General features: G+C 40.1%; 1 protein-coding gene across 1 annotated transcript in view; it reads right to left on the bottom strand.

The window, feature by feature from the left end:
- Positions 1 to 12,872: 12,872 nt before the first annotated feature.
- Positions 12,873 to 13,981, bottom strand: part of igdcc4 (immunoglobulin superfamily, DCC subclass, member 4) — a 100,626-nt gene continuing 99,517 nt past the window's right edge. Inside the window, exon 20 of the mRNA XM_061746296.1 lies at positions 12,873 to 13,826. Within this exon, the coding sequence (XP_061602280.1) occupies positions 13,272 to 13,826 (555 nt within the window). The 3' untranslated portion in view covers positions 12,873 to 13,271. The remainder of the gene's footprint in view (positions 13,827 to 13,981) is intronic.

The raw sequence follows: 13,981 nt of genomic DNA, 5'->3' as shown, positions 1-13,981 counted from the left end.
ACATCGGACTCTTTGTTATTGATACTGTTTGAGTTTTACTTTCCAAATAATAAAAAAAATTATATACAGGACTGTCTCAGAAAATTAGAATATTGTGATAAAGTCCTTTATTTTCTGTAATGCAATTAAAAAAACAAAAATGTCATACATTCTGGATTCATTACAAATCAACTGAAATATAGCAAGTCTTTTATTATTTTAATATTGCTGATCATGGTTTACAGCTTAAGAAAACTCAAATATCCTATCTCAAAAAATTTGAATATTCGGGGAATCTTAATCTTAAACTGTAAACCATAATCAGCAATATTAAAATAATAAAAGGCTTGCAATATTTCAGTTGATTTATAATGAATCCAGAATGTATGACATTTTTGTTTTTTTAATTGCATTACAGAAAATAAAGGACTTTATCACAATATTCTAATTTTCTGAGACAGTCCTGTATAATAATTTCCAGATTCCAGATATTTGCCAATTAAGGTGGTTTCCCTTTGAAACTTTTGAATTGTCAGGGAGCGGTGATGGTTCAGTCTTCCACCAAGCAAAGCTTAGGTGGAACATGGAGATTGTAGTAGCAGGAAGAGGAAGAATGAATGGGATTTTTCAACATCCTCACACAGTTATTTCCCCACAGGCAGCCTGCTCCCCCTCATTAGCACAGCCCTCTTCTGACTCTCTGCACTTCCCTCGCCTGTCTCTCTGATGAAATATGAGGCATGCTGAACTGGCCCAGAGACAACATTGTCGCTGAAGGACAGAAACACAACACACACACACACACACACCAACAAAGGTGCACCCACGAGTTTGGCAAAGATGCATTTACATTTGTGCATGTTTAGATTTGTGCGTGAATGTGAGACGATGTCTTCGGCTGTGGGTCTGGTTTTGCACATGTTTGTCCCCTCCGAGACATTTACAAAGACGTCTCGTCCTCTGATTAACAGTAATGAATAGATGAAGATGCTGTGAAATAACCCTTCTGTCAGTCAGACAAATCTTTTATCTCACTCCTCAGGGAACGCCGAGGTGCCTCATTGCTCCAGTCTTAACTCTCACGCTCTCATCTCATCTCCTCCCATTCAATTATTCTCTCTTTCACCTCACACTATGCTGTCATCACCTATAGTTTAATTCACACTAATGCACAAATGTGCAGTTACATGCACAGATGCACACCAACTGTAATTTGTCTACTTTTTTTTGTGAGAAAGAAATAATTATCTCCTTTCTTATTCGCCGTGGTGTTACGCAGACGTTACATAAGACTACAGGTGCAGAGTTTCTACAGTAGCACACTTCTGTAGCTCCAGCAGGTATGACATCAGAGCAGTCGGACTTCAGGCTCTGCTGGCTGCTGATGGGAGTGGCACCGAGTTAATGGGGAGAAGTGTTGGGAATGGCAAGGCTGCCCCCTGGTGGTCATGCTGAGAACTTGTTATTTCAATTTTCCATCCAATCATCCTAAAGTGATAATAAGGGCCCGAGCACTTACAGTGCGAAGGCCCTATTATTGTATCTGTAGGAATTTATTTTTTCTTTATCATTCTTTCTTCTGACGAAAGGAAGGCCTTTTTGCCCCCCTAAACGTGCTCCAAAAGTCACCGAATTTTTGCACGCAAGCCAGGCCTGGCGAAAAATGTGATATTTAATGGTTTGCATTAATGGGCGTGGCAAAATGGCTCAACAGCGCCCCCTAGAAAACTTTGTGCCTCAAGCCCCACAATACGGTTTGACGTACATGCACGAAAATCAGTACACACCTGTATCATGTCGCAACTTAAAGAAAAGTCTCTTGGCGCCATGGCCGAAACCGAACAGGAAGTCGGCCATTTTGAATTAATCGTGTCATTTTGGCGAAATTTATGCCATTCCTTCGGCCGTTAATACGGCACGAATCGTATCGTGCACCCAGATGTGTTATACATCAAAATGTGCGTCTCCATCCTGCGACAACGCGCATTACTTTCTCTTTCAAAAGTTTTACCGTGGCGACACCAGACGCCAAAAAGCGTGCCCCCCCTTTATCTGATTTGGGGAACTATCAAATATGGACCAAAGTCAAAAGATTTTGCACGCAAGCCAGGCCTGGTGATAAATTTGATATTTCCATTTGCATTAATGGGCGTGGCAAGATGGGTCAACAGCGCCCCCTAGAAAACTTCTCTGCCATAACCTTTGAATGGTTTGACATAAAGACTCGTGGGGGGTGTCATCGGACTCGGTTTTGAGTACTTGACCTTAATTGGTGCAAATTGCACGCGCGAGGGCCCGCTCATCGCTGCTTGCAGCTTTAATTATACTGAAGCTTTGCTGGAGTAAAGGGTGGGATGCATGGTAGCCGTTGTTACAGGTGCAATGTGAGCTCAAAGAGAAACTGGCGGGACAGTTACAAATATGATGAGTTATTTTAGCTCCGGCCTGGTCAGTTGAGCCGCACGTGTCTGTCTCACATGTCTGATTAAACTTACTGTGTTACCTGGGGTCAGATTCAGTGTAAGGGTGAACTTGTGGACATTCCTGCTCTCCTGTTAAAGTTACAGTCTTTGCAGGGTTTAGTAGCAGTGCAGTCCACCTGCGGCTCATCGTCAGAAGACTCGTGTCCTTCTCAGAACCTCTGAACCCAGTTACTGCAGCATGTTTGCAGCAGTGTGCACTTCTGTGTGTGCACTAGTCCTCTACAGTGTTGCTAATATGACAAATGAAGCATGCCTCTTATCTTAAAAGATAAGAGGGTCGAAGGCAAGAAAAGGGTACCGTAATAGCTGGACTACCTTTACGCTAATCTGATCTGAATGAAAATGAGAATCCACCAATCTCCCCGATTGTCATCTTCTATAATACGGAAATGATAAAGTAAAGTTTTACAGGTTTTAGTTTAGTTTAGTTTATTTTCGGTCATGAGACACAAAAAAAAGAATAAAAATGACAAGAAAACGAATACACTGTTCAAAGAAAACATTACAAAAAAGTTTCCAATGTACAAATAAACAAATAACATCTAGACGGAAAAAGGGGTATGCTGAAGCAAAGCTTATTATTTGCCTACCCTCAAAAAGATTAATTAAAAGATTTTTAAAATAAAGGTGCAGTCTACATGTTACCTTCATCCTTAAAAAATCAAATCAAATCACCAATTAAATAAATACCCAAATCAACATAGCAAGCATCACCACTCATTAATTTGATATAAGGAAATCATCCTTCTTTTCTTGGTTGGATTATTACTATTATGATTATTACTCAAACAGTATTTCCTTTTCTTTTTTGTTTTTAAATGTAAACTAAGCAAACTAGTGGCTAGCATTAGCATTGCTGATTTTCTCCCTTTATCCATTACTGTAGCCCTTTCTCTATGCAAGAAGAGAATACAGATGCAGAGTTGTTTACACCAAGAATCAGGACTATGTGAAGGTATTTGTACATATCAAGTCCAGGCAACACAGTTACAGCAACGCTGTGTCATTGGGAACGGCTCCAGAGTGACTTCTTGGACTGATTTAAAAAAAAAAAAAAAAAAAAGACAATACGCACACAAACACACTTGCTAAAATGATTTAAAAAATAAATAAATGAATAAGTGCAATGATTTAACTGAGATACTGTCACGGATGGTGTTGTTGAGGACCCAAATGCAGGAGAGCAGGATTTGCAAAAAACCAAGAACCAAAAACGCTGCAGAGCAGAATTAACAAAAACACGAGCACAAAAAACCAGAAACCTGCCAGGACACATGGAGGAAGGAAACAGTACGGACCGACAGGGAGCAGGGAAAGACAAGACCAGATATACACAGGGGATAACGAGACACAGGTGCGGACAATCAGGGCAGATGGAACACAGGAGGAGCAGAACTGAAAACACAAACTGGGGGAAATGTCAAACCCTGACAGATACAACCAAACAGTCTCTGGCCTTCCAGAGGTTGTTTGGTCTTAGGGACTCGTTGGCGATTGCTTGGATATACTGGCTCTCATAACAATGTGGCAGATTCTCCTGATGTCTCACTCCTTGAAGAATTTCACGAACCCCTTAGAAATTTAGTTGCACTGCTGGTAAATATAAACGAGTTACCATCCGCTCCTTAACTACGCTCAGAAGTCGAATCAAATCAGTCTATCCTTGTAGACTTTTATTTGAAAATTGAACAGAAGACTTCCCTCAAATGATTCCTTTGCAGGTAGATGTGTTTGCTGTTACAAATAAATAATAAGGTTTGCTCCTTTGTAGCTGTAAATAAATCTGGATGTTTCCTGATAGACGCAACCATAGCTCCCAAACGGAGAAGATTCTGCTCATCAGAGGTTTCTAACTGGCCGACCTGACATCTCCCTATTCCATTCGTGCATTTACTGCGAAACAGATAGACACTGCTGCATGTGTCCAGCCAGAGCCGTCTGGGAGATTTGCGAGGCCCTGTGCGAAATGGCCGAGGGGGGGTCCTCGGCGAAATTATTGGGTATTTCGGGTCGGATCGGGTGTCTATATGCGCAATTTTAACTCTCCAATTAGCAAAATACTGGATACCTTTTCCTGCCTCATCATCATTTGACTTGCCTCGACGCGGGGCCCCACGGCTGCTTGAAACCCGGTCAGATCGGTGATTTTTCTAACAAATTTATCAAACAAGCCTTTCAGAGGGGCATTAAACTCTTCCATTTTCTTTAGTTTTTTTCTTTTTTCATCCCCTGATGGAAATTTCCTGAATCTGTTTCGTTCTCTCGACATTGTGTGACAGTTTGTTCCACACTCCACCCGTCTGGATCAGAGCACCTTGTGTCTGCGCTTGGTCTGATCAGTTGTATTGAACAACAGACACGCGCATCATTGCACATATATTTATTGATATGCACAGACTAGTACACATTTAGGTCTGTAATGGAACGTGACTGTTGATATTTATAAGGGAAAAAAGGGAAAAAAAACAGAAACAAAAAAAAAATTCAATTTTTTTTTTTTTTCAAAAACGGCCCATAGTGCGAGGCCCCTTGGAGCGCGAGGCCCCGTGCGGTCGCATGGTTCGCACACCCCTTGCGGCGGCCCTGTGTCCAGCCACAACAACCAGGTAGAGACTTCTTTTTTCCTCTCAGTACTTATCCAGCATCAACTGAAAGCAGACTGTCTTCAGACTGCCACACGCTGCAGCGCTCTGCACACTTACTGCACCTTTGTCAGAGGATTATGCGTGCAGAGCTGGAGGGTGGAGGTGGAATAAACAGAGCATCTCCAAAGCATCGTTATCCTGTGAACTGTGTGTGACAAGAGAAAAAACAACACAATACAAAGCCACCAGAAGATAAGGCACATTCTTTTGCATCACCGTCACTATGTCAGGATGTTTTCCTCATCTGTCTTAGTTAGGCATCAACGAAGGACAGCCAGTGAATGGTGAATCTTTTGGAGACAGTAATGAATAGAAGGATCAGGCTGCAGCGATGTGCTGATGTGGTGACTGATTGAAAGAAACACACTGCACAGTTTTTACTTCTGACTGTCTTCAATGTTTATTTACATGAGACGTTTTCACAGCTGCTGCGAGCTTAGTTACAATTTTCACAAATGGTAACACAGTGGAAATATTTCTACAGACAAGCATCGCCTTCGTTTGGCCACGGTCGCCATGACTAACACCGAGTAATCAAGCTGTCGTTTGTACAAACTAAGAAAATTGCACTTCTAAAAAGTAAAAAGATGACAGTCCAATGTCGCTGAAGGCCCAAGAAAAGGCAACATTCCACAGTTTTAACCTACAGTGGCGTCTATGATGAATGAGGTCTTTCTCGGCAAAAAACGATGATCACAAAGGTATCTGAGTATCTCCAGGGCGTCACTAGTGGCAGCAGAGTCTGAGTCTGTGCTTGCACATTCTGCGAAGTGGAACTGAGCCGGTACACGCAATGCTAGGGAAGACGTACCCACCCCAAAACTGCACAACAATGTGACATCATTTAGAAGGAAAAAAAAAAAGGAAACCAGCTCACCAAGTAGCACCAGAATGTACAGAGAAAAGCCAGAGAGATAGAAATACACCGTGTGATTTGTACAAAACAAGACATCATCTGTGCATAAGAGTTTCTTTGATTTATTTTTCCAAAAAGGACAACAAATGACATGCATCCGACTTGGATATGCTGGCATGAACCTTTACAATTTTGAGCATTGGCGGGCACCTGAGTAGAAAATAGACCATCGTTTCCAATACTGGCAGCCTGCACTGTGAGGTATGACCTGCACGGGGAGGGTTTACCTTTAGGCCTTCTTCCAAAAGAAAGATATAAAAGTAAAAATAAATAAATACAATTGATGTATACAACAGATGCTGAGTTTTTTTTTGTTTTTGTCCTTTAGACTAACTAAAGTCAGTTCTCTGTTCCTCCCCTTGACACTTTGAGTAAAAACTCACAGTGAGATAAAAGGAAACATCAGCCCCATCCTCTGGAAAACTACACATGCTGCTAATCTATATGTTCTATTGTTTTTGTTTTTTTGATTTCTTTTTTTTTTTTACAAAATGTTCAGCATCATGAAACTGATCAGAATTAAATCACCTAGTTACCAACATGAGGTATACCATATTAATAAAACCCTTGCAAAAAGGATGAAATGTCAATAATTATCCAAGTAATTATCATCTCGGAAAAATGAGAACGTTACATATTTTTCTGCAGAGAATATGATTGTTCTAGCCGAAACACAAAACAAGTCAACAGAAGAGTTACATATATTTAGGAGGCAGTTGTTAAAACTGCTAATAGAGCTCCTATAAGGAGAACATACACCCTTTATGCTGGAGGCAGCTGTTACTCTAATCCCTGTTTCAGATCCTTTGTCAGTTCAATACATCGAGATAATCTGCTACTGCATCAAGATTAAAAACACAGGTGGAGCAACCTGATTTAAATGAAACATTTGCATTAAAAAGGATGCAAAATGTCCTGAAACTAAGACTTGACATCATGAAACATCACTCCTTAATCACAGAATGTGATTGTGTCTTTACAAACAAAACTAGTAGATTTCCCCCCCCCTCTTTTTTCAAATTTTTTTACATTTTTTTTGTTGTTAAATTTCCATTAAAACAAAATGGTGCATTGGTGTGAAAACCTTCTTTTCTCCATTACTGGCCAGAAGAGCATCCACAAACAGCTGTTGGAACTTTTGTAAGAGTCCACGTTGGGTGAGAGAGCATCCTATAAACTCTACAGTTAGGAGAAGATTTCTGAAAAGATTCATTTTAGCAGGTGGGACTGACAACATGCTGGATAAAAATGACCTCAGTTCAATGACCTTTCTTCACGTTGCTGTAGGTTCACAATCCGAGCAAGCAGTTCAGAAAACCTGAGCCCAGCAGGAACACAGTCAGATGTTTCGGCTACATATACATATATATACAGGACTGTCTCAGAAAATTTGAATATTGTGATAAAGCTCTTTATTTTCTGTAAAGCAAAAATGCCATACATTCTGGATTAATTACAAATCAACTGAAATATTGCAAGCCTTTTATTATTTTAATATTGCTGATCATGGTTTACAGCTTAAGAAAACTCAAATATCCTATGTGAAAAAATTAGAATATTCGGGGAATCTTAATCTTAAACTGTAAGCCATAATCAGCAATATCAAAATAATAAAAGGCTTGCAATATTTCAGTTGATTTGTAATGAATCCAGAATGACATTTTTGTTTTTTTAATTGCATTACAGTAAATAAAGGACTTTATTACAATATTCAAATTTTCTGAAACAGTCCTGTGTGTATATATATATATATATATATATATATATATATATATATATATATATATATATATATACTTGGTTGGTTTGCTTTATCATAAAGAAAGGGCACACATTCATCAATTCCCGAGGCAATAAGTTGAGGCATTGCTCTTGGTACATTTAAACTGCTCCCCCAGTCGATCCTGCAGCAGGTGTTTACGCTGCCGGCGATGGAGAGCAGCTCTGACATCACCGATTGCAGCGCGACCACAAATAAAACATGCTTGACATTTTAGATTGATGACAGGAGGAGTGCAGCGGCTTGTGAGCCTGCACTCGGTTTGCTCTGCATGCACCCTTCAAGTGTGGTTTAACCAATTATGACACTACTGTAAATGTCTAACAATATTATTTCCATGTACACTGTTTGACGGTTGAGAAAAGAAAAATCACACTTTTACTGACGTTTTAAAAAAAACCCTCTCGTCGCTAAAAGAGCTTACAATTAACCTTTGACCCTGGTTGGTAAGAAAACATTCAGTAACGTCTGCAAAGGACCACAGGTTGTAAAAACATGCCAGTTTTTTTTAAATATTAAGTACATACATGGCAAGGCTAAAAAAAATAACTCTCTTGAGGTACCAATCATAAACTTTGTTCACAAAATTAGGGATAAAAGCTTTATCACATATACATAGTCGTGGTTTGGTAAGAGTCACATTCAAGCTGTATATGTTATGGAAACATTTACAGTCATGTGAAAAAGAAAGAACACCTGATATTTTCAAACCTTAGGCTATTTTTTTAGATCAGGACGTGAGAATAATAATAACGATGTTCCCGCTGGAGCCACAGCATTTCAACCAGGTTGAGGTCCAGACTTTGATCTGGCCGTAGCGATGAAGTGATACTTTTCTTTTTAGACCAGTCCGCTTTAGATTTGCTGGTGTGCCTCAGTTCATTGTCCTGTTGACACTTTTGATTAAAAAAATGGTGTTTATCTTTAACTCAGTAACAAGCCCAGATCATCACACTTCCGTCACCGTGCTTAACAGTTGGTAAACTGTGTTTGTGCTCTAATCCTACCTAAATATGACATTATACATTATAGATCTCAATATAAATCTCAACTTTGATCGTGCCTCCCCAAGGTCAGATGTTTTATTGTTTTGTTTAGGTGCAACTTTTATAAACTTGGCCGAGCCTGAGCTGTTCGTTTCGTCTCCTGCTGGTACTGCTAAACAAACCATAGTTTTTACATCTTTCTCTGTTTGTACTGGTTGTGGTCGGTTTGATTATTATAACAGCATCTTTACAGGATACGTACCTAAAAAGTCAGGTAGACAACTGCAGACAACTTCAGACCTCTGCTGCCCGAGTACTCACTAAGACCAAAAAAGTGGACCACATCAGTCCAGCTCTTGGGTCTTTGTACTGGCTGCCGGTCCTGCAGAGGATAGACTTTAAAGTTCTGACGCTGGTCTATAAAGTTCTGAATGAATTAGGACCTAAATAAATCAGTGACCTTCTCACCCAGTATGAACCTTCCAGACCTCTCAGGTCACCTGGATCTAGTTTTCTATCAGTTCCCAGAGTCAGAACCAGGAAGCTAATAATCTGCACTTTTTACTTTTAAGCTTGAGTTTCAAAACTTGATCATTTAACTACTGATTTTATCTATTGTTCTTATTTCTTTAATTTCTGTTTACACGTTAAATCATGCTTTTTATTTCTACTATGTGATATTGTAAAATTGTGCCATAGAAATAAACTTGCTTTGGCTTGTACGAATCAGGCGTGCAAAGTCTGTAGCACTTGAGTTTCTTGTATTTTTTCTGATCCTACGGTGAATTTACTAGAACGTTCATTCCTGAAAAGATCAGCAAGCTTCTTGAATGTGTCCTACTTGTCCTCCGTCGTTTTTAAACAACGATGGACTCCAAAGTGTTGAGAATTACCTTTACAGCCTTATTCAAACTGATTACCGGAGGTGGTCACATTTACCAATGATCAATTAAAAAAGTTTATATTTGTCACCTAAACAGCACCTTTTTAACGTTTTATCCTACAAAACACATTATTATGTGTTTCCTATTCGCTCAGTGGAGAACATTGTCCTGACTGATCACATGCATTTGATTTGATTAGGTGCTATTTACCCTCTTAATTCCTATGAAAGCAGTCATGGTGTACTTTGTACACACTGCTTCTCCATTTTGGCTTTTCTTTTGATTGTTACTTCATTTAAAAACAGCGTAAGAACTATTTAGTTTGATTCCCTGATAAGTAAAACCTCAGAAGAAGGTGTACTTCGATTTTCACACGAGCGTACATGTCGGCTGGTGATGCGTTTGAAATGACCCTGTAAGATGTTTGCAAATGCATGGACTGCTGGTAGAAAAACATGAGCAGGAGAGGCATGGTTCATAAGTTTTTCTGGAAGATGAGTAACAAAGCTGGACTCAGTTTTGTGTCTTGATGTCACAAAATGTGGACATCACGTCTCAGAACTGCACAGATGTACGACAATTCATCACTTTAGTGTACACACAAAGCAAGGCTCGCCCCAGTGACATAACATACTTGTTATCGAGCTTGAGAAACTCTTTTTGACATGAATCACTGACTGGACCCGGCTTGTGGCGGACACACAAAAGACAAGTAAAGAATGGCATCACCTGCAGGTAGGGCTGTGCGATTAATCGATTTTAAATCTAAATCGGATTTATTAATCAAGACGATGTTAAAAAAAAGGAAAATCGGAAAATCTATTTTCCTTTTTTGCAGCTGGCTGCATTACAGACAGAGCTCGTCTAGTCATCTTTGTTTGGTCAAGAAAATTGTAAATGTTGTCACTTTACTAAACTCAAGGAGGATTTACAGTATCTTTCAATTGCACTTCATTCCCAATAGGGAAATTTGTTTGCTATTTTTCTTTAAAAATAAAGATAAAATATTTGAAACAATTTATTCCATTGTTTTTTTTTTCAAAATCGAAAATCGGGTTTTCAGAGAAAAAAATCTGGATTTTATTTTTGTCCAAAATCGTCCAGCCCTACCTGCAGGTAATTATTATGAAGCCATAAACATATTTATGCTTCCTTTTCTTCGATTAAACCGACTTTAACGGTAAATTCCGATCTACGGTTCCAGGTTTGTCATTCTTCACCTAACAGCCACTGATTATGAAGGTTTTCAACTGGGTACAAAAACACTGAAGGACACGTTAACTATATATTGAGTCACAATGTGTTCGGGATCTGAGGGCGATGCATAAAAAACATCATTTCCAATTTGACACAATGCAAGACCATACAGCCGATGATTAATGTTCAAATACCAAGAGCTGGAAAGGCAGACAAGTTAAGAAAAAGGTCATAACAAGGTGGTAGATACAAAAAAAATTAATAATAATAATAAAGCAATGGTGGAAACCATCCTGAAAAGAAATGAGGTAGTGATGTTGGCGAGGAGAAGGGATGCACCAGTTCCCCTCTGCACACGGCTCCAACCAGCACGTACTCCAGAGAAGAATGCATAAATCATGAAAAACAATCTCATACATTTTTTAAAGAATATATTCAATAGTTTTGGGGCGATCGTTTGAGAAATTTCAGGGCACGTACTTCATATTTTACCAGTTGCATTCAAAATATTGATCAGTTGTGAGTTTGGTTTTGTTCATGTTCATGCAGCAGAACAATGAATTTTAAGTTGTTGTTTTTCTCAGGTGTTACAAGGCAGCGAATCTGGCTAAAAGACTCAAGCTATAATATTTCACATGGATGAAAATGAAAAAAGGAAATTGTCCTCAGCTGAGGGCAGAGTGGCTTGATAACGGGATAAACACAGATGCAGCTTTACCGGGGAAACTGAAGCAGGAGCGCGGTCTGCAGATGGATTGGTGTGAATCTCCTCTTGATATCCCACCAACGTAACTGAATCAGTAACACAATCTGAATGTATACGTGGTTTCATTTTAAAATGAGATATCCACCACGTAAACCAACAGAAAATAAACCAAAAACAAAAATCTGTGTCCTTGGGTTACAAAAATGACACAAAATGGACATATGACATTCTGGAAAGGAAGTAGCTCATGTGCCAAATCTGTACATGCCAGTTTTCCATTTTAAGCTTTTCTTTTTTCCCTTCGTGTTGACATGTTTTGTACTTGTACTGGATGCAATTCAGAGAAATATACAGAGGTTATAAAAGTACCTAAAATAATTAGGCACATGTCTCAATGTGTGTTTTCGTATGACCAGAATCAGCTCTGACTTCCTCATCCGTGTGTGTCTGCATTTAGGGGTGTAACAATATATCGTGCCACGAAATTTCGCGATACAAAAACCTCACAATACGTGTCGTGGAGGTGACAAAGTGTATTGCGATATTGGGTTATTAATATTAATCCATTGTGTTGACTAGTAACGCGCCTCGACCCGCGGACCAGAATCTTACTCCGCTCAGAAGAAAATAGTTTACTTCTATTTATTTATTTAATTTTAGTTGTTACATTTCTGGAAAAGAAACATTTCTAATCATACATGAGAGAAACTATTCAGTTTGTGTCAAAATATTTGTACTTGTATGAAACTGAAGATGCATAATGCAAACCTGACATTTACTTTTAGTTCAGTTTGTGGAAAATGTTTGGCCTGGCTTTCTCTTTAAAACTTAGTTAAAACAGTTATAAAGCATTACAAACTGTAACAATAGGGCAAATGCACAGCATTGTTTTGTATTTTGTGTCTTTCAAATAAAAGACAATTTTTTCCAGTCATATGTTCCTCATTCAAGGTTGTTAAAAAAAAAATACTTCTATAATATCGTATCGTATCGTGACCTCAATATCGTGTATCGTGAGATTAGTGTATCGTTACACCCCTAGTCTGCATCTGTGTGTGTGTGTGTGTGTGTGTGTGTGTGTGTGTGTGTGTGTGTGTGTGTGTGTGTGTGTGTGTGTGTGTGTGTGTGTGTGAACCCTGAGCCAGCAGAAGGCTGGAGAGTGACACGGCTCTTCTGCACTTTCGCGGTGCGCGGCTAACCCTTTTAAAGCGTATTTCCTCAGTGCCACATCGCAACAACGCCTCAGTGACCCTCCACCTCTCTTCCACCTCTCCTCCACCTCTCCTCCTCCTCTCCTCCACCTCTCCTCCTCCTGGCCTTTTCTCACTCCTGAGTGGAACCAGGCCACGCGTGACACAGTGGGAATAGCCTTTTCTTTCCAATCTACTTCCATCTGCTTGGTTATCTTAAATCTTCCCTTTTCTTCCCCGTGAACAGGAAAGGTACTGAGAGGAAAGTACAGTTGCAATGACTGAGAAACGAATAAACAATTCTCTCCCTCTAAAAATAGACTATATATGTATACCATAAATGCACACATACTGTATTAAACAATGGATTCAAAGTACCTATAAAACTTTGCAAGAAAAGAGAAAGAAATCCGATGATGAGGTGCATAAAAATAATCCTCAGGGATTCTTCTGGGGTTTATGAGATCAAATCAGTCTGAAGTGTCCGTGTACATGCAGACAGAGGCTATGGGCACAGATATGTGTGTGCTGTTGAGGTAGAATGGACAAAGCCGGAGCTGACGAAGGGGGCAGGGGATAGTCCAGCTTTCCCTGGTGCAGACGGGCAGTGTCTGGAGTCCTCGTTTTCCTCGCGCTCTGCACTCGGCGCGGACCTCCCCGGTTTGGGAGAGTGGAAGCCATTCGTTAACCCCGTGTCCTGCTGCGGCGCCGCGTTGGCAGCTGTCTGCTGTCCTGTGCCTTCCATCTCCCCGTTGTGATTAACCACCACTGTTTTCGAGGGAGTACCTGAGGGACTTTCAGCCAATGAAAGTTTTTCCAGGGGTTCCTCCGCTGCCGGCGAACTCGGCCGACTCAAAGGGGAATATACGTCCTCTGATAATGAGGGTCCCCTGGTGGCGTTGGAGTCCCTCTCGCTGCCCTCCTCCTCCTCCTCCTCCTCCTCCTCCTCCTCCTCCTTCTCCTCCTTCTCCCTGCCGGGCTCTGACAGCTCAGAGTGAACAATGACCTCCGCCTCCACCTGGTTGCTGCACAGAGATGTACACAGATGGTCGTCTAATTCCTGCAACAAAACAATGTCGCTGTTAGGTGAGGGGTTTCAGTTCACTCATCTCTCCGTGTATCTAAAAAAAAAAAAAAAAAAAAATACACACCCCTGGGGGGCAAGTGCACGTGTTTAGCATGGATTTTTTTTCTCTTTTCTTTTTTCAACGTAAG

Source organism: Cololabis saira, chromosome 2 (genome assembly GCF_033807715.1).
Source record: "Cololabis saira isolate AMF1-May2022 chromosome 2, fColSai1.1, whole genome shotgun sequence".
In the NCBI taxonomy this organism is placed as follows: domain Eukaryota; kingdom Metazoa; phylum Chordata; class Actinopteri; order Beloniformes; family Belonidae; genus Cololabis; species Cololabis saira.
The sequence above is the reverse complement of the archived record's forward strand: the minus strand, read 5'-3'. Positions and strand labels throughout refer to the sequence as shown.